General features: G+C 40.0%; 1 protein-coding gene across 1 annotated transcript in view; it reads right to left on the reverse strand.

Moving 5' to 3' along the window:
- The window catches only part of tjp1b (tight junction protein 1b), a gene marked incomplete at its 5' end in the record, with an annotated part of 67,137 nt that overhangs the window by 11,636 nt on the left and 29,730 nt on the right, over positions 1–25,771 (reverse strand). The window contains 11 exons of the mRNA XM_083894099.1: positions 244–394; positions 882–987; positions 1,180–1,313; positions 2,620–2,631; positions 3,858–4,002; positions 4,105–4,273; positions 4,797–4,903; positions 5,297–5,612; positions 5,763–5,865; positions 5,986–6,110; positions 7,849–7,905. Of these exons, the coding sequence (XP_083750225.1) occupies positions 244–394; positions 882–987; positions 1,180–1,313; positions 2,620–2,631; positions 3,858–4,002; positions 4,105–4,273; positions 4,797–4,903; positions 5,297–5,612; positions 5,763–5,865; positions 5,986–6,110; positions 7,849–7,905 (1,425 nt within the window). The remainder of the gene's footprint in view (positions 1–243; positions 395–881; positions 988–1,179; positions 1,314–2,619; positions 2,632–3,857; positions 4,003–4,104; positions 4,274–4,796; positions 4,904–5,296; positions 5,613–5,762; positions 5,866–5,985; positions 6,111–7,848; positions 7,906–25,771) is intronic.

Consider the following 25,771-nt stretch of genomic DNA (forward strand, 5'->3'; position numbering starts at 1 on the left):
CTAGGAGACCAGCCAGGAGGCCCGGGAATTTTGGAGCAGCTAATGCGTAAAACCACATGAATTAAAAAAAAAAGGGAGAAGCTTGAGGATGCATACCTCATAAAACGAGGCTGTTCACTGGGCTGGGTACCCACATTGTAGCACAGGCTAACAGTTTTCAACTATTTTCAGATTAAAAAAACGAGGGCTGGATTTTCAGATATCACTTTATAAACTTGCTGTGTTAAAATTAAAGGAGCTCACCCTGAGAATTTGGTCGCCCTCCTCCAGGCCCTCCTTAGCAGCTGGGCTATCCTCCAGCACTCCAGCCACAAAGATGCCAACATCATTCCCTCCGGCCAGACGCAGCCCCACACTCTCACCCTTCTTGAACTTCACCAGCTTCATGCTTGGCCTGAGGACATCATGGGATGAAATTTTCTTTTGAACAAAAGCCTTAGTTTATGAATAGTTCACAAACGTGCTTGCCAATGCAGGTTTCTCCATTTCTTTTCATATAGTTTACCCTTATGGGAGCTTACAAAGCAAATATTACACAACTGTTGTGTGGAAAAAGAAAAGATACAATCGCAGAGAACATTTGAATACATTTCAATATTTTACTGTCAACAAAAATAACCAGTATTGTTTGTCACACAAATGCAGTTGGTTACCTGTGACATTCTAAGCCATTCTTCCATATAATACATCTTACCAACACTAAATTCTAAACCTTGTATGCTACATTTTCATTACAACTATACAAACACTAGACTAACAGCAATTTAAAATGTTTTCCTCACAGTTGTCTTCTATTTTTAGTTGTTATTATTGTGTGAGCTGATAAATTATGTACACAGTAGTTTACTCTTTGTAGATTTTTCATATTATCTCTTTATTACCGTAGGATGCTATCATCATGGGCAGCACTTGGCACAGGGGCATCAGAGGGACTGACGGGCAGGTCTACATCAGGCTGTCCAGGCTGAGCATACACCGGTTTGGGCTCTAAAACATAAACACATGTTGTTAACTCATTTCACTTTCCTGAAGCCATTTAACGTTTAGCAGCAAATGACTTTGTCCACAAATCTCAGGTGTGTGGATTTGAGCCAGATTAACATTCTTTTTGGTTTAGAAATTAATCCTTTTATGACGAAAACAAATGGTCAACGGCTGATGCTCTGATGCGTCTCTAACCTGGGAGTGGTGGCAGCGGTTTCTCCTCTCTGGTAATGGCTGACTCCTTCGGTTTGGGTATAGGAATATCCTCTGATAGCTTTGCTGGTGTTGATGCCGCCTTTGAGAGCCTTTCATCATCACGGCTTCTGTGACTATGGACAAAATTAGATAATATTTTGTACAATTTATCTTAAGAATACAAAGACAAAACACTGACATAGACAAAACATGGATCTGACCGTGAAGGTGCAGACTTCTTGACTACACACAACAAAGCTGACGCCAAATCTAAATTATAGTATTTTCCCCCCTCCTGGACACAAAAATGAATTAAAAATTGATGTAAAGCAATTTCAGACACAGTGTCTAAACCTGTGTCTTAGTGTGGAAGTTCCCAACTTTGCCTTTCCACTTGGTCTATTTTTAGATCACCTTATCTGAGGTGCAAGAGTAGCTTCTGTCCTCAGGAGAAATTCACTGTGTGTTTCTGACTTTAGACCAATAGAGGTTTCACTTTGATGCCAGTATCTTAAAACAATAAGAGCGTGTAACCTCATACACATGGCCACCGCCTGTTAAGAGTCAGATAACTAACTGGAAATAATGACAGAATTGACCATTTACAAAGGAATTTGATAAATGCAGACACTCCACATATGTTTCAAATGCAAAATCTGAAAGGTACAAGGAGGGAGCAATGAAAGATGACCAGTGGTCCGGTCTATGGCTGTGACTCAGGCATTATGGTCACATGCCTGCTCACTGGCGCGGTGAGCTGACAAAATGCAGCTTTATTCACGGACCGAGTAACACTGGAGTGGCTGCTGAGGAACAAATTGCCTTTTCAGTCCGTTCTGGAGGAAGACCTCATTTTAACTGCCAAACCCCCTGAGTGAGAGAATGGATCAAAGGCATCAGATCAGGATCAGATGAACAATACTCTGTTCCAACATCTCAAAATAGTTGATCTAGATGTGTCATCAGGGAATTACCTGAACAATTCTTATTGCTTTTGGCAATATACACACATACAAATATGTGACCGTGAGACAGAGAAGAGTGAGTGAGGTGGAGCCACTCGTCTGCAGATATGAACAGTCATTTGTAAAAGAGGAGACAGCTGACGGTCTTTTCTTCCTTCATTGTTGGAGCAATATTGTCCTTGTGTCAAACATGTAGTTCATCAACTAAAACTCTTACGGAGACAGAGAGGTTGTAACACTTTCACTGGCCTTGGTTATTTCAAGCCATAATAAGTGGTGTTGTTAAATAAGCGGGTGCTGCATAAGGTCATATGGGGAATACTTCATCATGTAAAACTGCTGATTCATCATCTCTTCTGGATAATTTGCAGTTTGCCCAAGTAAACAACATTTAACCGTCTACAGTTCTATTTTAAATCTATTACTACAACTATGCATGATACCTATTCACTCAGGATAGTGAGTGATGACTTACGGTATTCTCCAACTGTTGATGTGAAAAAGCAAGAAAGAGGGGAGACAACTCTCAGTAGGGTGTCAGTGATGATGAGACTACCGAAACAAAAGTGTTTTCCCATTTCCTACATTCTACAATGTTGCTGTGCTAGAAACAAACAGAGTATTATAGTTTTATACTGGAGCGTAAAACTTCTAGAGTGACCCGGTCATCAAGCCCCAATTTGACCAATTGGACTCTTTTGCAGGTGAACATTTGACTTTTATTTTTCCTCAGGTCAATAAGCAGTGTGAAAGAGGAATACGTCTGGCACTCTACGGAGTTTAAATTACGAATTAATGAGGTATTTTCAAACAAGGTTACAGTTAGAAAAGTGCTGAATGGACTGATGTCTGTGTATTTATCCAAACATAAAATCGAACGTCCTTTACAGTTCAGAAAAAAAGAAGCCCCGACACAATTTGACTGACAAAGCACAGACTTTAAGACTAAGGAAGTCATGTGACAAGCATTTTAATAAATACATGAGCTTAAGTTATTTTAATTATTTACTATTTGCCAGTTTTTTTTTTTTGTTTATTCAAAAGACACAAAAAGTAAAGCATGCCCATCCATATGGGTCACTGATTATATGTAGTCATGATGTGGCTTTAATGCTATTTCTTTTTTTTTCAATTTTTTTTTATTTTTTTTTAATCAGAGCCATGGTTCTCAAACTGTGGTAAGGAATCTTCCTCTTGTGGTACTTTGTGGAAAATCAGAAATACTGTTATATACTACTGAAATATTACTGCATATACCAACGTATGTGATCATAGTGGAGCTGAATTTGTGTGCGTTTGAGTGCGTAGAAAATGAAACAAATAACAAAAAACTTAAATGAATTAAATTATAATAATTGGAATCAGATTATCACTCTCTCCATCTTAATCTAATTTCACTATACCAGTGTGTGAAGTATATGTGAGGAAGAGGAGGATGATAAGTAAGCAAATTATCTTATTGGGAATAAATCTGCCTCCTGTGAAAAATCTTACGCCACTGTATTTCAACATTAGTGGTGGTGTAATAATGTTGTTACTTTGAGATTTCAATATTTTCTCAGGTGCTCCTTGGTATAAAATTTTGAGAACTACCGATCTGGAGAGAGAACCTATCAAAATTGTGTTAATGTCAGTACAAACAGCACTTACTTAATCACATCTGTTGCATTTCATTCATCACAGTTAAAACCAAAAGGAACAGATGGTCTGTACCTGCCATTGCTGATTTGTGGAGGTGAGTGTCTGGAGTGATCCGATGGTTCAGACCTTCTGTCTGGAGAGCGGGACCGGCTGCTACGATGTCTGTCATGTGATCGATTGGAATGATCGGATGCCAGAGAATGGATATCTGAAATGTCTGATCAAACAAGAGCCAGAGTTCAATGACTCCACACACCAGTTCTCAGTACTCAGACAGTTCCTGCTCTTAAACTGTAGCCCACTTCAACAGCGCTCTCACCATCTCTGTCAGAGGCGTTGGCTGAAGGAATGCTGTCTTCAAGGTCAGGGATGTTCAGCAGTGTAGCCCTGTCGTCCCTCTGTACAACCATTTTTAGCTTGCCCTTTGACCTTTCTATCAGCTTCTTGGCGTCTATCAAGGAGAGGTTCTCTGTCACTGTGCCATTAATCTGAGAGCATCAGAAGAAAAACAAGACTTAAAAATTACATAATTGCATAGACGCAGAATTTTACAAAAAGGAAATTGTGATTAATCAAATAAGTAGGTGTCAACTTCAAATTTAGAGAGTATAAATTACACGTTAAGTTTATACAATTAATGCAAGCCCAAAGGATCAAATGCAAATGAACTGCAAAGCTGATTGATTGTTTGTCAGGGGGAAATCAATTTTGAAACCCACAAGAAAACAATGCAGACAAGGGAAATGGATACAGTTTCAGAATGCACGTCATTCTTTCCAGTAATCGTCTGATTTAACCTTCATTTATTAGTTGATTGTATTCAAAGAAAGTAACACAGTGTGAGACCGAAAATGGGAAAAATCATTATTGCAAAAAATTTCAGTTTCAAAAATTCACTAATAATAATGGATCATTTACAGTAGTTTCTTTCATCTTGAATATTTTAAGATGTTTGCATATTGAATGTTCAGCAGGCTTCTAGTCTCCATCCCCCCACTTGCTCTCTCTCACCTTCAGTACAACATCCCCTTCCTGGATGTTGCCATCCCTGGCAGCCAGACTCTCAGGGGAAATGTCCTTGACAAAGATATGGCTGGCCAGGCGCAGGCCATATTCTGCTTACAAAGTGAACGACAGCAACAAAGATGATGTTAGTACAGGCTGCACACAAGTGAACCACACTGACCACACTCTGCTGAGAGCCGCTGCTCCCTGTGGGATTAACAGCACTGATTAAAGAAGATAAATTGCTCCTCTACTTAGATTTACTTGAGTTAACTTGGATTTTGCTGAGGCTAGAGTGTCTTGTTTATTCTGGCAATTAACCAATGCTGAATTGGAGTGTCTTATTCTCTTCCTTATTCGTCTGTCTGTCTCATATTGGGCAAATAAAATGGCAGGCGATTTCCTGGATTATTTTTGACTGACTGTACCAGGTTTAAAAACAAACAAACAAACAAAATAACAACCTCTCCTACGGTCCCATTAATCCCCGAGTTTGTGAGCCTCACCTTCATTTTTGCGGGATTTGACAAGAGTGACCTTGGCAGGACGTGGGGGCAGGTTGTGTGAGCGGTGGTCTGTCCTTGGGGAAAGACTCCGCTCCCGTGAGACACTGCGCTCACGTTCCCTGTCCCTTCGCCCGCTACTTCGGCCGCTGCGCCTTCCCATGGCCCCGCCCATACCACTGTAAGCACCACTGCGTCCACTCCGCGTCTCGTAAATCTCTTCATCATAGCTGTCCTCCTCCTCGTCATGCTCCGACATCGTTTCCCTCTCCCCGAGGCGGCCCATGGGGACGTGCACCTTCCTCTTTCGCCTGATTGTCTGTCCGAGGAAAAATGAGATGTGAGATCAGCCCGAGAACCAGTCAGTAAATCAGTCACATGTATTTCAGATTTTTTTTTGACTCTGTTAAAAAACTGATTATAATATACTATTTCCCAAACATAAACATAATGGGGCTTTGATACTCACAATTTTGGCAATTTTCCCACTTTTACGAAGCTGCTGGACAGCATACGCGTGCTCCACATTGTCCATGGAGACAGCATTGACCATAACGACTCTGTCATTTTCTCTGGAGAAAGGAGACACCAGGAAAAGACAAGCTGGAGTCTTTCGAGAGCAGACAGTGTAATTTAATACCAATTACAGAAAATCTGAGTGGGCTTGGCTAAAAAAAAGAACAGAATCTTACTGCAGTAGGCCTTCTGCCGGACCTCCTTTCAGCACATCTGAAATGACAATGGATGTCTCGCCACTCTGAAAATGAGGGTTATCCCGACCTCCTGATATGGCTATCCCGAAGCCAAACCCTGGTGCCTGCACACACAGACGCAGATACATTAGGACAAGGTTTTTTTTTGTATAAAGGACTAAAAAAAGATTTTTGCTCAGCTGTGGTTAAAACATTGGAAGGGTGAGGCGAAGGACATTCAGCTGCAACATGCAACTTCACAGTGCATGTTGCAAAATTTTACACACGGTTGCTTATAACAAAAATTAAGTCACTGCATTTTCTGCATATTGTCGCACAGTGGAGCACCTGGAGTGTAAAGATCTCCAACGTATGATTACACCTGTGTTTTGTCACTTCTCACAGAAAAAGTGCAGACAAGATGTGTTTGGAATTAATTTAGTCATGGAGGCCAGGGGGTTTTTCATTTTGAGAGAATAATTTCTTAATTTCACACTCATTAAAACCTTGAAAATACCTCTTAATTATATGCAAATACCCTGCTCACATTACTTTTTACAGTGTCCCCTCCAAGTGGTTACTGTTAAACCAGGTTCAGCAGATCACTTGACAGTGAGGATTGTATTTTACTTTAAATGAGTCCGAATTGGCTTTGAATTCAATTATGACAGTAATTTGCGCAGAGTGGGAATATAACTTTATTATTTATTTACTTGGCTTTTGCATATAAAAGACAAATAAACAAAATGGATGTTGACATGTTTCTGTATCTGTATTTCAGGAGACAAACCAACAGTAAAAGGAACTCACCAACACAAAGGGTAGGGGAAAACAGAAGTAACTATAAGCAACAATGACAATTTACAAATAAAACACAGCTGGTGACGTTGGACCCTTATGCACACAAAAGTCTATTTCTGATAATATATCCTGAAGTACTAATATAATATCAATTAACACTACAGTGAGTTTAGTAGAGATTAAAACACATTCAGCTGTTTGTGAAGAAGGAAAATGTGTTACATGAACACAGAGCTTCAGGTAATTTATGAGCTAATGCTGTGTGTTCTCATCTCTACCTTGCTTCTTTTTTCTTACGTGAATTATGGAACATGAAATGTACCTATATTTACTGCCTTCCTTTCCTACCAGAATCTGCTTAGACATCACATCTGGAGAAATTGCAAAACAAGACGCATTACATGGGCAGCCATCCTGACTCAGACCTGGACTGTCTCCACCTTATGTTTGCTCGTGAATTAATCCTGAGAGACACAGTGGCAGAGTAGATCGAGCAAGTGAATATAGTAAATCCCCTTGGAGGATTGTGCTCCTTGGTTAGCTGTCAGGTGGAATGTCAGCAATAAGAAGGTAATAAATATATATATATATAAATAAGTACAACCTTACACCAATTAAATATGAGGACAGTAATAGTACCATTAACAGAAGAAAAAAAAGAAGAAGAAAAACGGACCATTCTGATAATCTGCTGAACCTGGTTTAACAGTAACTGCCCATAAGGGATGCTGTAAGACGTAAAGTGAACATGTCGCTCACAGCACTCTGCAAGGTGCAGTAGTTTCATGAGCCTGCACACAAGCAGCCTGAGCATTAGAAAAATCACTCTGATTGAAGCACTCATTTGTGAACTGAGCACTGGGGCCAAGCAAATTCACACAAGAACAATTATGTAAGAGAGAGAAAGCGGACTTTTGATTTGAAATAATTACAAAATGTGAATGTGAAATGGGAAAAAAATAGTGCTCAAATAATGACAGACCATGTTCTTGAATAAAGAAAGTCCGTGGATGTGATCTAAAGTTGTAAAGGTCATCTTATCAGAGGATAACAGTTACCTACCCTGTGTAGTGTAACTGTGTGCTGTTCCCAAATGACAGTCTCCTCCATTGCTGCGCTCTGGAAGAAAAAGACAGACGCTGATTAAGATAAGCAGTTCATGACAGAGTACATGAGCAAAAAGTTAATGCCCTTAATTGTGTCAAATGTCAAAAAAAATTCAGATTTCAATGTTTGCCTTCATCCAGAAAGTAGTAAGACATATTTTTAATGGTCAGATATATAAATCCAAACAGCTTTATAATGTATTAATGTGGTTCAATGCACATAAGGTTTATCATTTAACACATGCATCAATCTGAGGTATGTAATTGGGATATTGCAATGCTCGGGTTTGTGTCTGATCTTTAAAATAAACAATATGTTGGGGTTTGGTTTTATTTAGTCACACGACACCGTTTCAAATAAGATTCCAGCTGAAAATAAGTAGAACTGGTAAAGAGCAAGAGGAATCAGACATGAGTTTACAGGCTCCATGAGTGAAATTTGATAAGGATGCAATCTTTCACAACAAGACACAGAGAGCTGCACTCAGCATGTTATTTGGTTGGCTTCGATTTTTTTTAGAGTACAGTAATACAAACAGCATCGTGTTGTGTTCTTTTATTTGCAGCACACACACACACACACGTTGTCAAACAGACCGGTGTCAAAGCGGAGAAAGACACTCCTTTATCATCTGTCCACAGTTCCCATGTTGACAATGCACTCATTACGGTCATAAACACTGTGGTGTTTACAAGGGCGACCCCACTGAAAAGCGAGGCTGATCGGACATTAAAGCATGCACACCATCAGATTAACAACCACAGCACATAAGATAAAGGTCGCCTCATTCATCTGTTAGGTCAGCACTGTTCTCCGGGCACCACTGCTCAATTTTATCTCTCCTTCTATATCATTTCATCTCCACTACAATCTCACAACACATTAGACATTCAATGACTGCATATAAAATACTATCAGCTCCATCCCCCGGGAGGCAAATTACAGCCTACATCGGCACTTAATGCATAGCTCCCATTTCTCGTGTAAATTGAGCCAAGGTCCAAGACCTTAACAGCTGAGAATATCACACAGTCTCCTGCTTTGCTGGTAACTTCTTAGACACCTCCAACACAGACAGTGAGAAGAATGAGCTCATGTTGCAGCACATTTAAGCATGATGAAATGTGAGCAAAGGAACGTGGATTTTATACTAAATCAACTGACAGATGTAGGAGAAGATGCTGGTGGTGGAGAATGATATAATGATAGAATTCCCAACTAATAACAAAGAAAACGGGAACACTTAGTTGGAAATGCTGACTTGCATAAAACTGGCCAGCTTCATGTTGATGGACCCACATCTAATTTTTATCTATTCTTTGTTATTAATTATGCAATGCTCAATTATGTAAATGTATAAATCTGATGGTGAGACCAAAGTAAAATGTACCACTCCATCGGGACAGTAAAGTCATATTATTTTTTATGGCTAAACCTTGGACAAGCCACAACCCAAACACAATTACTAGATCTTTTCTATTTTTAAAGAAGTAAATGAGTACTGTGTTCTAACCAAGACTTCCTTCAATATGTTGCCGTGGCCAAATGTTAGTCATCATCTGAGAAAAAAAAACGTGGCAGCTGAATAAATGGACATAAGTGGCCCCAGACGTTCCCAGCATGGTAGGAGGAACGATTTAAACAAGAGAACTTCTAGTCCAACATAGTGGAAAAAATAACAGCCGAATATTAACAAGACTACTGGAAAAAGAGGCATGAATTCTCACTGGAACGTTTGCTCTCCAGGGGGAAGGATTAAAGACTGTGTCGCTCTGATTAGCCATTTGGAAGCACTGATGCAAGGAACTCATTTGGTCTAAATTTATAGTACAGTCATTTACAGTAATTGTTTCCAACTTTCAAAAACTCTTCAAAGACATAAATGCAGCATAAACAGGCACATACGTCACAGACATACAGTATAATGCATTAAGCTGTATAATTTGCAATTGGTTGCTTAGGTGTAGGAGCTACTACTATAAACAAGGAACAACAATGGAGAAAAGGAATTTCTTCACTTCTTCCTCTTAAAGGTTATTGATAGGATTGTTCCAAAGTGTTAAATTTACTGCTGGTAGTTCAGTCTGATAAGACCCAATCAGGAAGCAAATGAGGGAGAGTGCCCAGTTGTTTCATCTCTATTTCCACTAAAGGCCACATTATACTTCTCCGACTGCGTAATGCGTTATCCGTCTGCGTCACAACGTAGACCACTCGAGCCTTTATACTCCTGCGTCGTGGTGACGGATAGGCGCTGCAATTTCCCGCCCGATCAGTAGGGGTCGCTGCGTAAGGTTGTTGTGCTTTTGGCTACAGTGAGCAATGGCGTCCGAGGGAGAAAGACTGTTGTTGTTGAAACAGTGGCCGTTTGTCACTTTTCTGTGTCCCGGAACGCATTTTTAAGATAATTTGAGGCGAGAAATTGGCCATTTAGAGTCTAAACATGTGCTGTGTGTGTTAAGATATGACGTATTTATAGTTTGGCAACGGCGTTATCGGCGGGGATCAGCTCCGCCCTCTGTGGACACTCGGTGCTCACTGTGAGCCGGCACAGAGCAGCTTCGCTCGGCCTGTCCTGAGGACCAATCGCAGCTCTTGCCGTCTCCGTTGTCCCTTGATGGAGTGACGGACACTTAAAAAATATTCCATGCAGCCGGAGACGAAGCAGAGACTATAAAACAGGTTCTGCGTCGACGCAGAGGACTCTGCGTAGCCTACGCAGAGCACTTTACGCAGGAGTATAAATTGGGCTTAAAAGGCAGCCACATAGCCCAAATTCTTCTGCTCTGGGGCTCAAAAACTCTTGAGAAGTGTGATGCCACAGACAAACTTCTCAGCAAGTGATCTGTTGTAAAACAAGACATAGTGGTGGACGAACCCTCAGCAGGTCTCAGGAATGTTGCTCTCCCTCTCCCACTCTCCTGTTAATCACGCACACACACACACACAGACACACACATACACCTTTCAGATTGCAGGAGTGTATTTGTTTGCTCCTCCTGCAGAGCCCGTTACTCTGGCAACAGAGGGGGAACAGTATGGTGTTGTTTCATGGCCTGACATTTTCAGGCCGTGTCTGAAGGTTCCTCTCTCAACTGTGTTTAAAAAAAGACGTGACAGAATTAATTTAAAATTAATTTCCAATGAGCAACACTTATTTGTATCTACATGTAACTAAGTCAACACAAATCGGCACCAGTGGCCTAACATTTGTCAAACACAAACGTCACCATTTTAGATCATCTGAAAACTGTATGACAATATAATAACCTAAATATCATACTCACAAAGCATTTTGTATTTAGTCTTAAACAAACATTTTAGTGCCTGATTTGGAGCCAAAGACACTTGTCTCCCAAAAACAAAAAATATTAGAGAAACAAAAATGTTTCCCATTATAGTTACATTTGAACTCCGGAGACTCGCTCTACGCTGCTCCTGTGTACAGTTAGCAGTGAAGTCGTGTCAGCATCCGGTGACTGATGAGTCTTTGTGGCACTTTTGTGTCTGCCCTTTATGGTCAAACAGCTTGTGCCAACAGAGGCTTTGTGCCACAAGTCAGAGCCAGAGCTGGCAGCCGCACCACGGTGGAGACACAGCATGTCAGTTGGGTCGTGCTTGGGGGGGATTACAACCAACCAACTTGGGAGCCAATACAACATCGCAGATGGACCACGCTGCCATAAGTGGAGGAAGTAAAGGGAATGCTGTGGTTAAAATGGACTGTGTGTGTTGGGACAATACACAAAAGATAAACAACACAGTTGTTTGATAAGCCTTCTGTGGTTTATTCCTCTGCAGGCACAACAAACTCTTGAGGCATGTCTGTGAAATGGACAACCACCACCATTTTAAGATCATCATTTAAATCAACATAGGGCTGCACTAATGAATGGGTCATGCGTTTAAAGAAGAAACAATAACCATGTGGAGCTACGTTGATCCTCAACCTGTAAGTGATGTTTCTCTTGACATGTCAACTACCGTTCAAGAGTCTGGGGTCGCTGAGAAATGTCCTTATTTTTTCAAGGTAAAGCACTTTCTTTCAATGAATATAACATTAAATTAAGCAGGAATACACTCTACACATTGTTAATGTGGTAACTGACTATTATTGCAGCAAATGTCTGGTTTTTAATGGAATATGTACCTTGGTGTATAGAGGCCCATTTCCAGCAACCATCTCTCCAGTGTTCTAATGGTACATTGTGTTTGCTAATCGCGTTAGAAGGCTATTGGATGATTAGAAAACCCTTGTGCAATTATGTTAGCACAGTTGAAAACAGTTTTGCTGGTTCTTTGACGAACGCAAAGTTTGATGGGAAAAAATGATTATTTTGAATAAAAATCATTATTTCTAATCTTGTCAATGTCTTGACTATATTTTCTATTCATTTTGCAACTCTTTTGATGAATAAAAGTGTGACTATTAATGGAAAACCAGAAACTTTTGAACAATTTTTGATCTACTAAAACATGTTAGGAAGACATCTTCATGGGCTTGGAGATGTGATGTATGCACTAAAGACCAAATTGTTTAATATGCATCACAAATTAACATGTAAATCTGCAGATGTTCTCGTTTTTTATCAATAAATAGTTTTGTCAATAAAATTGTAAAAAGAAAAGGGCTCATCGCACGTGAAAGTTGTGTTGAAAAAACAGACAGAGACCAAGTCTGGCTATGATCAAACCAAGAACAGAAGAGGTATCACTTCATTATTTCAGTTCTCAATCAATTATATCAGTTCACTGACAAATATGATCATCCCCAATACCAGCGTAATCTTTCTTATGTCTTTCTTATGTTTAGTCATCACAAGACTAACGGAAAAGGACCCATGCAATTGCAAGCTAAGATGGTGTTTCATTAAAATTAAAGAGTGCAGGATCCCCTACTCTCTATTCAGCAGAAAACAAAATCATATTTGTTTCAGAGAGGCAATATGTTGAGGCATTTAATACTCCAACTATGAGAATAGATTTTGTGCTGAAGTATGGTAAAGAGGAGAGGCAGAATCTTATTCAGTTTTGACCCTCTGGGAGCAAAGTAGCTAAAAATAACTCTCATTAAGTCTACTGTTGTGATGCTGCAACAAAGTGATTCAAGGGAGACTTGCAACATTAACACCAGGAGAACATTTAATAACCTCTTTTTGTAACAAATGCTACAGATGGACTGAAACAAATGATGCAATGCAGTGAAGACATTACACTCACTTCTCCCTGGTGACTATTTGTTGGACTTTTTTTGTTGGAAAAAAGACTAATTTTCTGAAATAATTTAAAAAGTCCAAGTACTGCAATCATGTAATCATTTAATTAATGAAAATATATTTTCCACTACTACCCCCAACACAGTGACTGTCTGGTTTGGTTGAAAATTGTCCATTTGAATGCAAGTTTATGTGAAAATGACGCCGGCTTCTCACTTGATTTGCAACATCTGTAAACATTTGCATGAAAACTATTAAGTATTGCAAATTAGAAGGTCATCTTTCATACAGCATGGTGTTAATTTTGTGAATATTGGTCACAATCAGAGGAAAATATGATTGCACCAGCCTGATCGCAATGCTGGAAGCTTCAAAATGTATGTTTACATTATTATGGTTGACATCATCACCAGTTGCCACATGATCATTTCTAAGTAGTCAATCAAAATGTCTCAGTAATATGAATTTTTATAAACATTACATTAAAGCAAACAAGTTTGCCAGCAATCAACTAATCGCCTAATTTAAAAAAAAGCATACTTCCAGGACAGTGTGCAAGTTGCACTGCAGCGAGAGACAGGAAACAACAGGATCACACTCCATTGAGGCTACTGGCAGTGAAGCAGCAAACAAGTAGAATGAGATGATTGATGACATCAGAAATTGAACGATCGGCAGAGTGCTGACAACTGCTAACCCCCGCCTCCACGAGTTCGAGGAACATATTCAGATGCAAATGAAGGCCTTTTAACACCAGAAGGTCCCGTGAGACATGAGTGACACTCTGCACAACATGGTTAGACACTGTACTGCAGACCTCTAATGGAGGGTAGAGAGTAGCAGAGACGCAGCACTGCACGAGTAATGAGAAGGTCAAGACATTAACTGTGACATAAAACTTAATCACTAACCATTACATCCAAAGAAGACACACACTTGCATTATGTAAAGGCTTCATTAACTTAAACCTAAGTCCGTCATCTCTGTAGCTCATTGCTTAAGGATGCAGATAAAACCAGATGCATACTTACATCAGTTCATCCTGCTCATAACATAGGACACTGATGAAAGCCTCTCAAACCTTCAGCTGCCTCTCGGTAAATACAGACGGAGATTCCTGTATACGCACATTGAAAGCCTCAGTGAATAACGGCACCAATCAGGGATGAGAGGTGCTTGCCCGCACCTTCTTTTCCTTTCTTCCTCTCTAGCTCTGAAACAACTGAAATTACGACCACAGGTGAGGGGTTACGAAACGCACCCTGCAGCTACACTCTACCACCTCCTCTGCCCGGGCACAGCTGTACGTCGTCTTTCGACATATTTCTTCAGAATTTTTTCCTCCTTTTGCGCTTTCCTCACACACTCATGGGATCGAGGCAAATCCCATCTGGCTTGGCAGCGATCTGTGTGGGATCTGCAGTACCGCTACAGCCTGGGACTCCTCCGTACTAGCGAACATCCATCCGCAGTGTAAACTGCTGTATTGGACTTAACCCCTGAGCTGCCACGTTGAACAGAACAGAACAGAATTGATCAATTCTCTCTGCATATTTAAGCCCCTCCTCTCCAGGTGTGCTGCACTGCATGCATACATTACATGCCATACAGGGTTAGCTCTTTGATGGCCAGTAGACATGAAAATATAAAGCATGACGACATGATACTTTGTTCATACTGCACCTAAAGACAACAACACATTCACTGTAATCATATTTAATATGTTGCAAACTCAGCAAATTGAAACCAAACCAGAGAAAGGGGAAAACGACGAGCCAGGACGAGAGAAAAGCAAAGGGAATTGTATAATCTCCCACACACAAAAGGATGCTCAGAGGAAATGTGTCATTTGAGCAAAATAGCAGCTGTCTTGTTAACAGCCGTTTAATATTTTTTGATTCAAATGCAACTTTTTGAGGCTGCTAAAATGTCACCAGTCTATTATTTTGCTTCAGTGGCTATTATAGCAGTTCAATCGGATTTAATCCACAGCCTCTGCTTAATGACCCCAACAGGGAATTACGTAAATTATAACAACTGACAACCACACTAATATGGCATTATTGGAAAAATAACAATTACCAGCAAATATACATTCCATTCCATTCAAAATAATGTCTAGCTCATACATCAAGGCTGCCTATGCAATGCAACCTATGTCATATTGGTCATACTGAGAGGAAAGGTAACTCTACAATGGTGGTACAGCATTTCTCTACCAACGTGGCAAAATGTTATTATGCATTCCATTCAACTGTGCAATGTGACCACAGGGCTGTCCACATAACGATCAGCCTGCCTTGGAATAAAACAAAAATATGATCCATCTACTCAACCTCATGAACTAAGACGGCATTTATTGCCTGGAGCACATGACCTTTTATCACAAATCAAATGTTTGACATTTATTAGATCGCTATTACAGATGCAGTTTTATGTTAGGGCATCATTTGCATAATATGTCTTTGTCTTGCTCTCTCCAGCAGTCATGACCACAGACATGGACGCACTAGCCATTTATCTGTTTGCGTCTGTGCAGGAGCCTACACTGAATGAATACACAAAATGAAACAACAGGAGGGGAGTTTATATTTTTTGACAACCTATGATTCTATGAAATCACAATCTGATAGAGAGAAGCATTCAATACATAGAGTTACTCATTTCTGCACATATTCATCTTCACACAACAATATATGGATTAATCAGGGAACCAAGGCCATGCAGGTTATGCCATCCCACTTCTCAGTCATGATAATGATGGAGTTGGACAGGCCTGACAGAGCCACTGCTGGTGTAGGGACGAGTTAAATTTACATCGCTCAGAGTAGACCCTGAGAGTGTTGACAGATTCTCTGCCTCCTTCTGCCTTCCAGCGTCCAATTATTTACACATAAACCAAAACACATGGAGAGGGAATGTTCATAATTAGCAGTCCAACACTTTATAGACAATAATTTTGAAGGATTAAGATGCGATGTTTAACAGTTAAACAGTTGGGACACCATTAACATCGAAGTGGGTATTCCCTGCCGCGGGCGTTACAGCTCACAGACTTTCAGTAGACTAGCCCCGCATCATGTGGACATGTGGCTATTTCTGAATAGAAACCAGTAGACAAACTGTCCACTCCAGAGAAGACCAAAGAAAGCTTGGGCTGTTTGTAAGGGGCTGATTATTCTAATTACCCACTTAAATGGCTCACAGTTTACTCACATGCACACCACAATGACTGCATGCCTGCTTCAAGGATAAGAACACCAAAAGTGCGATGCTATAAAGAAGGCTGCTTTCCAACTGAAAAGGGCATTCTCCCAGTGAAGTTCCTTGAAGAGTAAATCCTCAAAAATAACCTTTTGTTAATATGTGACAGACACTTGTTCAGACTAAAAATAACTTTAAATCTTTCTGTTCAATGGTAAAAAAAAAAAAAAAAAGTACATCCCTAATGTGATGCCTTTGAGGCCGAGTCTCCATAAAAACAGGCACGTCGAGAACCTAAGCTGCTCAGCAGTTTTTAGTTTTTTTTATATATAATTTTATAATAATTTGTGAAAAAATAGCTCATCCTTTTCTTCTGGATCATCACAGAAACTGGAATTATGGCTGAAACAAAATGGTGTATTTGAAGTCTAGCACTTGTGTTTAAACATTAAATGTTTAGGAGAGAGAAATGTGTGCATCAAAAATGAAGCCTTTCTAAAAATAAACCACTGTTGTATGTCCAAAAGCTTTTAATCCTATAGGGTAAAGAAAGCTTTTGTTTACAGCTCAATATCTTGTGCAGCAGCCGGATTTTGTTGCAGTGTTGAGTTACAGTTTCTGTTTGAGGTATGGATACTAGAGATACAACATGAGTTCTTTTTACTCAAATTGGTGACATAGCACAAACATGTCTAGCGGAAAAGAAAGGACAAAGTCACAAAAGCCACAAATATCTGTGGGATAAGGTGATGGGCAGTTCACGTGACAAGGGGAAATGAATCATTGTATGCAATGTCTCAGCGACAGATCAAAAAAAAAAAAACCACTCAACTGTACTTTGGGTAGGCATGAAGAGTAAAATAGCTTTTTAGTAGCAATGACAGGTTCAATTTTACACATTGAAGGAAGGCACTAGGTCAACATAATATTCCAAGTGATAAACACTGTAATTAACAAGCGCACAAATTAAATTGTTTACAGTATGAGGATAAAGTGGTAGAAGATGGATGGATGGTTACTAACTGTTATTACAACATTAATTGAATATCATCATAAATACCACGTAATTTGTCAAGGTAATGTTTTGTATTTCTAATTTTCTGCATGTTTTCTTTACACAAAACTACAAATTTAGACTGAGGTGCTTCATTAAAGTTAATACCTTGCCCCTTTAATCAATGCTAAATTAAAATATCATATAAAAATACTTTCCCTATTTTGTAATGATACAAGCTCTAAACACATCACCAACATTTTATTACCCTTTGAGTTGTTCGGGGAAACTTACAAATACTAGCAGTTATGTAGCTAAATGGCCATTTATTTGGAGTAAGTTGTGTCCACCTGGCAAGTCCACCACTGTCTCACATTTAATTGTTTTGGTCTTCACTGAGTCATTGGGTCATGAATTCTTCGAATACGAAAAAAAAAAAAATTCAGCTTCTCGCTCTCTAAGGTACACCATATTTATTATGTAGGGGAATTAAAGTGTTAAACAAAATCAATTAGATAGAATTTATGTGTCTCAAGATCACACTTAGTATGAACACGCTATTTTAAAGCCACATAGGCCCACTTTAAACCTGGCATTCAAATGTTTTTTCTGTGATCAGACTGCAAGTGGATAGCGCCTGACCACTTGTATGTACAAGTGCAAATACACCAAGGTCGGATCGTTATCGATCTGCCAAACCACTTCAGGAGGTGGTCGTAAACACATTGTGACCACATTGAACAAAAGTGTAAATTTGATGCGTATCTGAAGCATCTCTGCGTGCAAATGCATGTGGTAAAGCGCCATCCGATCTAATTGATGCATTCTAATGTCAGTTCTAAAGGGACCATGGTGATCATGACCAGAACACATGGACCAAGAAATCAGCCCCTGAACTATCTCAGCCCTGTGGAAGTTATCAGTGCCCCACACAAAGCACACAGGAGGGCAGGAATGTGCTGATAAGCTGAGGCACTGACCCGCACCCCACCTCCCCCAGTCTGTGATTGAAATGTGGACAACGGAGCCAGTGAAAAACAGTATAGATAAGGGATGTTTCAGGGCCACACGAGAAAGAAGGTCCATACTGTAATGTGACTGATGTGTGATGTGGTGAGCCTCTTCATCTTAATAATTCCACAGAATGGGCTTGATTTACATGAGCAAAAGTCAGTATTCGAAGCCCTTTGAAGCTGCAGCAGTGACCATAATTTAAACACATGAAGTATTTCTGTACTGTGGCAGCAAAGAATTGAATGTCATATTTTTAAGAAGTGTTCGCTAAGAAGTTACAACCTTAGCCATATATCAGAGAAATGACCTTTAAATGTCCACGGCACCAGCAACAACTTGATTTATCTTTAAAAAGTAGCCTAAAATCCAGGGGAGTGTAAAAACTATACGAAACTATGGAATGAAAGAGGATACTTCAGCAGCCATTTAAAACCAGGACCATACGCTGTCCTTGATAAGACCTTAAGACGTATATGCTGGTTTACATGTTAATCGTAAAGTATTTTGTCCATGGACAGAGTTTGACGTGAAAAACAGCAACAGTATCTTACAGTACATTCCAATCACATGATGACATTGTGGAACTGTTGTTAACGCTGAAAAAATAAACGTTGCCCTCCTGAGATGTTGCCATGTAATTCATCTTGTGCCGACCTTGCATCATTAAACAACATGCAGAACAATACTGGACATAAAGACGGAGATGTAGGACATTGTAGAAAAGAAGCTTCAACTAATTTGAAAGAACAATAATTAGACATATGAGCTTATTTTCTCAAACATAGCTTTTACACCTAAACCTAAATATTAATACATAGTTTCTCCACGATGCACCATGTTGCCACGTGATATTGTTATAACCTGAGCCCGTATAACAAATGTCCAGAGAAATACTTAGGTCTACAACCTGCTGTCAAAGTTAACAAAAGTAAGCACAATTCAGATACATAAACTGAGCAAAAATTACTCAGTTCACTGCCATCACAATTATTTAAATGAACAATCAATTTATTGGTGTAATGAAATGTCTAACATCTGTATCATGCCTCCTCCACTTAATCTGATATATCTGATGCCCTACTAAACTGCCATTTCAAGTTATTTAACGTGCATAAGGGTGAGTAATGACACATTTACAAAGCAACCCATAATAAATTCTTGTTCTTTTCTTTAGAGATAATACATCGGCTACAGTTAAGGAGGTACTATTACTCAATGTTATGAGTTTTATTTTTAGAGATGTCTTTAAAATCAAAGCCTGTTATCAGTATCCTGAAACATGTAACAAAACTGTGTAAAATTATCACATTGTATAAGTATTTATATACTGCATATTTATATTGCTCATCCTTTCATTGTGTACAACTTTATTCTCCACATGATGATGATACCAATCCCAGCTTATATTATATTAAATTAAATTAAATATTATTATGAATGAAATTCAAGGTGCAACGATAAACAAAAATCATATTGCAATCCAAGCTCTAATCAAATTATCTTTAATTCATTTTTGAACCATGTCGTACAGCACTAGTTGTAAATAAACCAAAAACAAACCAGATATAACTACAGTGTTTCAGGATCACAACTGGATAACATTATCATTCCATCAAATCAGTATTATCATATAATTGTCCATAGCAGTTATGTTCATTAACCAATTTTACAGTATCATATTATTGGTCTAGTGAAGAGCTATTAGAAGAATAAATATGATGCATTTAGACTTACTTCAGAAACTAATTTAGTAGCATGACACTGAATCTGTTATTTATATATAATTGTCCATCATATTCTATGAAATGTCAGATGAATAGATATTGCCGATATTCAACAGGTGACGACTGATGCTTTTAAGTTTATGTTAGCAGTGATCCATCAGTTCTAATGGAAGTGAACATAGAAGGCATGACAGTATACGCTCAGCTGATGATGAGAAGTCAAACACTGCACAGTCTAGTCCCCACACACGCTTAACACGACCGACGATCAAAGTTGGTTAAACTAAAGAGACAGTAGTGTTTCTGAGTCACTAACATCAGCTAACGAGCTACCGTTAGCCAACAGCTATCTAGCATAAGCCCACTTCGGCTTCACTAAAAGACCTCCATCAAAACAATGTTAGCTACCGAATGACCTTCCCTATATTTTATTTACAAAATCAACGTCATATTTCTACCTGGCGTCTTCAAGTTAACACCCCCATCCTTGTATCTAGCAGGCGGGCAATACATCCTGTAACCCCCGTTATACCCCCTTGGTCAAATCAATCCAAAGCTGGCCGACATTTTGTTCCAGCGGCTAGGCTAACTCATCCCTGCTAACGTTACCTGGACGCTCCGCGCACTTGACGTCGGAACAACCCGGTCCGCCCGATGACAGCTCGACCGCACGTCGTTTTGTGACCTAGCGATACCGCATTAACAAGCTCCACGAACCGTCGGGACGACAGCGCATCCCCGTTCGTGCTTGCAATGAGAAGACAAGTCGTAGCGTTTTTGGGCAATGAGCTAACCGCTTAGCATAGCGCGTAGATGCAATTCGCTAGCAGTGAAGTAGCCAAGTTACCCCGGCTTGCGTGCACCGTTATCGTTGGCTCGTACCCACTGGGGGGACGCACACATCCAGGCAGCTCCTGCCGCCACAGCAAAAACACACTCTCCCAACAACCACTGTACTCACGGATACACTGCGAAACCAATTCACCTTCTCAAAAACGACGATCCTCACGGCGTGCTTTGGAAAACCTTACGAATAGAAATTGAAAAGGTCTCGCTTGTGTGTGTGGCTCCAGAGCAGCAGCCGCCGCCGCACTGCAATGGCAGGCAGTGGTTGTAGCCTTCCGTCTCCCCCCTCTGCGCTCACGCTTCGGCTGCCGCGGTGACAGTGACAGGTTCGCCTGGAAGAAACCATTCCCGTTTGTCCGCGGGGGGCGGGGGGGATGGGGGGGGGGGGAGCAGGGATGCGGAGAGGAGGCTGCCGGGCTGTCCGCAGCAGCAGCAGCAGCAGCAGCAGCAAATATCCAGCATCATCAGCAGCGCCATTCCAGCGTGAGAACAAACGTTTATCTTTGAGGGTGAAAACGCTCTCATCGAGTTTTATCGGCTCCTGGTGGTGATGCGTGCATGAATTGCATATGACATCATCTGCCATTTGTTTGTATCCATCAGTTACTGAGGCAAACAAACACCATGGCGCAGAGATGAAGTGACTGCATGAGGACTCTTATGGCAACAACACTGTTCTGGAATAGAAACAATCACTAGACTAATAGGTCATAATTATATACATGTTAATAGTTTATAATAACATGTTTACAACAGAGCACTAAATCAAGCTGGGACGACATGCTTTGTCACAATCCGTTTTATATCACTTTACTTGGGTGCAATTTGATTTACTGTAGTACTGCAATTCACTAATATTGACAATTTATACGTTATTCTTTCTCTCTTCATATTTCCAAAATCAATGTAGATCACGTCAGTCCGACATTTATGTCGATTAAGTCGATTTTTTTTTTAGTTAATTGCTACAATTAGCTAATAAAATAAATACAATCTGGCCATGTAAATCATGTTGTGGTTATTTAGCAGTGTTTACTGAGGTGTAAACAATTAAAACCCTGGACCAATAGAAGGGAAACAGCACAAATGTTATTAAACTGAAAAGTGTCTTCTCAAAAGCCTGAACTGCAGATAAACAGAAATTCCAATACGGTTTGAAGCAAATTCCCTTTTTTATACTTGTACCTTTAGACAGAACTAGCAAGGGAATCACATAGAAGCAACTGTCTGTAGTCACAATAATCATGTATTAACAGTTTTTATATGCGGCAGAAAATACCATCTAGTGCCCCCTGGTGGTGCTAATCCTGGTAATAACACAATTAGGAATAATAGAAAGTAGTATTGGCCTATTTTGGTATTAACTCAATAATCCATTCATCCATCTTCTACCGATTTATCCTCCATGTGAGGGTCATGGGGCCACTGGTGCTGATCCCAGCTGACACAAGGCAAAATGCGGGGTACGTCCTGGACAGATCACCAGTCCATCACAGGGCCACATATTATAGAGACAAACAACCGTGCACTCTCACACTCACACCTATGGTCAATTTAGAGTGACCAATTTAACTAATCCCCATATTGTATGTTTTTGGACTCTGGGAGGAAACCGGAAAACTCAAAGAACATATGTGGGGAGAATATGCAAAACTCAATAATCATCACATTCAATTTAAATCTACTACAATTTTTTTTTACGTTGGCTGATTTTTAGTAAGTAGTTGTTACACGTACGTCTTGGCATATGTTTTTACTATTGTGAAATATAGTGTAGAGTAATAAATAGTGTAGTGAAAGTTGTGATCAAGCTTCTGATCATCAGGCAACTTATTGTCAAATTATTCAAAGGGAAATGCATCAGGGGGGTCCCTGAAATGTTTAGTTCTTTTTTCTTTTTTCTTTTTTTTATCTTGCAGGGGGTCCTTAGGAAATGAAAGAGGACCTCTAGTGTTCACACGGTGCATCAAAAGCTCCACGTTTGTCGCGTGTGATGTAAGAAATCACTTACAAGAGCTTTAACAAGCATGATCCTGATCAAACAGAGAGCTAATATATCAGTGAGAGGATTACAGAGCTTTGTTTAGAGAGCTGTGTTTATAATGAGAGTACAGCAACCTTTCCCCTTAGGCACGCACTCTCATGTGTGGTCAAAACTGTTCTCCGTATTGTGGTGTTAGCTTTTTTTTTTTTAATTATGTAAATACAAAGACTGTTTTAGCTCTTGCTTTGTAGTGTTCAAACTAAGACTTAAATATATATCTAGTTGTTGTTGGCTTTGTGTCCTGTATTGTGTCAATGAAAACGCCTCGTGGGAAAATAGGCCTCATATACAGTATTATATTGATTCAACAAATTGAATCTTTTAAAAAAAAAAAAAAAGAGTGGGTTAATTGATCCCTTGAATTGGAGGACAGGACGAGGAAAAGCTTCATGGTTCATGTCTTTGTGAAGTGTGTATGTGTGCATGGGGAAAATGCTATTTTACTTAGAAGTTATAGTTGAACGCAAACGTCGATTTAGATAAGACTAACTACAGCAAACATAAACTCTTTATCGGGAAAGCTGAGGTAGGCTACTTAGGTAGTAACGACATGCTGCATAAAGTCATTTAAAATGCAGAGGATAGAAGTAAAATCCACCGTACAGTCGCGATGCTCAATACTCCTTCCCATGGGGTAAACAGATTTAATCAATATACTGTAGAATGTAAATGTGCACTGCACCAAACCCCACTCTTAAGACTCTATCACATGTACTTTATTTGTGTGCTGGCGTATCCAGTAGAATCTAATTCTCTGCAGCACATTCTGTTGTGTATTTAATCACTCGGAGATTGTGTGACCGTTCTTGTCACCTCTACCTCTGGCACTAATGAGCGGAAGGAGAAGATAGGGGCTGAATGTAATGCTTGAGGAGCACAGAGGTCCTGCAATGTTGCTGACGTAAAGCAGATTTCATTGGAGGAACAGAAGGGGGAGGGGGGGGGGCATCTTGAATAGAAGTATGTGAGTTGGCCAAGGTCAGAGGAATTAGATAAACTATAGGGAACGTGTACGTACATATCCTGTGGGGAAACAAAATATGACGAAGAGCAGCACGTGTCATCAATTAAACGGACAAATAAACACACAAGAACACATGAACACACAGACCTTTGGGGCTGACGCTACATGTCTGTAATATAAAAACGTGCTTTCAGAAATGCATGATTGTGCACTTTCTTTTACCATCTGCATTATGTGCATGACTGAGCTGGCTTTAGTGTGGAATTAGGCTGCTTAATGTATATATCTCTGTTCAAGCCCTTGAAATACCCTCTGTTAATGCTACAGCAGTGTTTGCATCACTGGCTACGGCGGCACGGAGGGAGTTTCACATGCCGTGCAAAACAGAATTATGCAGCCTCTCGCTCTCCCCTTATCACGTTCACACACAGCAGTCAGCATCCAAACCAGACCAAAGGCTGCAGGGACAAATCACACGAGTGGAAAGGCAAATTAGAAATTCACAGCAGGTCGGCTTTTAGCGTGCACTGCCCCTGATGGTGAGTGAGTGAGTCACCTCTCAGCTGTGCAGGTCAAGAAAAACAGTCTACTAAGCAAAGGTTGGCGTGACTGTCAATGAGCTTTAATAACTGCAGTTATCGACTTGTCGTGACACGCGTTATACAGTAGCACTGCAGCGGTGGGAAATGTTTGTGTAATAGCAGTGTGATGCTAAAGATGCTGCAAGATAATAGCCTACTCGTATCGTTGTGCTTCTTATGTTGTTATCAAATCAACCGTTTCCACAAATGAAAGTACACTGGCACACTACAGGAGAGAGAGAGAGATGGCTACTGTAAGGAGGCTTGTGTCTCTAGGATTTCTGTGTTGCCCTCTGTCAGCGTTCGCCGACCTCTAACATGACAGAGCAGCAACCTGACGTGACAGCCAAACCATTAGTTCGGGACAATAACTCATCGGACAAGATTTCTTATGATTGCATGGTGCAGCACATTCAGAGCTGAGGAGAGCGGGGGGGGGGGGGGGGGGGGGGGGGGTTACTGTACGATCTAGCACACATGACATATTTTGTAAAGTCAGCAGTAGAAGAACAACAACCTTTATTGAATAAAGAAGTATGACCTCGGTGAAGAGGAGCTGAGGATATACAGTACAGTACAGTACAGTATAGTACACTACAGCAGTGAAATGCAGCAAGAAGCATGCTGGAGACAGAGTTTAGCTGCAGCCTCTGGGTCTCTATCCGGTTCATCTGATTTCTACACTGATTTCTATTGATTTCAGTGATTGTACCACATATACTGTTGATTACTTTCTGTAGTTTAAATGGAATTCATTTAGACATTTTAATAATAAGTTTTGTCATGCGGCTACAGTGCAGAGAATAGATTGAATGGAACAACTAAATCAGTATAAATGATATCATCCATAAATATCATTACACACCAAACCATTTCAGTCTTGTAAAACATCTTGTATATGTGTGCAGATCATTTTGTGAAAAACAGCTCTTTTCATGTGAATTACTGCATAAAATAGCCCTCTATTACATAAGTGTCCCGTCTCCGATGCACTCATCCTTTCATGCAGATATTTAATAGAATATAAAATAAAAAAAATAATAAATTAGACAGAGACAAATGCCATCTGACACTGTGAAGGCTGTAATTGACAAAGCACACATCTGGGTTTATTGATTCCTAAACATGAGCGCTAAAATCGGGAACCATGCGCAGGAAGGAAATCCTTTTTTTTTCCCTCCAGGATTCCCTGAATGAACCTTTAATCTCCGTCTTATTTTCCCACCAACGACTAAGAGCTCAGACATGTCAGCTGACCCAAAATGACCTCACATCCCCAGCCTGCAGATCA

This window comes from Microchirus variegatus (genome assembly GCF_963457635.1).
Source record: "Microchirus variegatus genome assembly, chromosome: 8".
Taxonomy (NCBI): Eukaryota; Metazoa; Chordata; class Actinopteri; order Pleuronectiformes; family Soleidae; genus Microchirus; species Microchirus variegatus.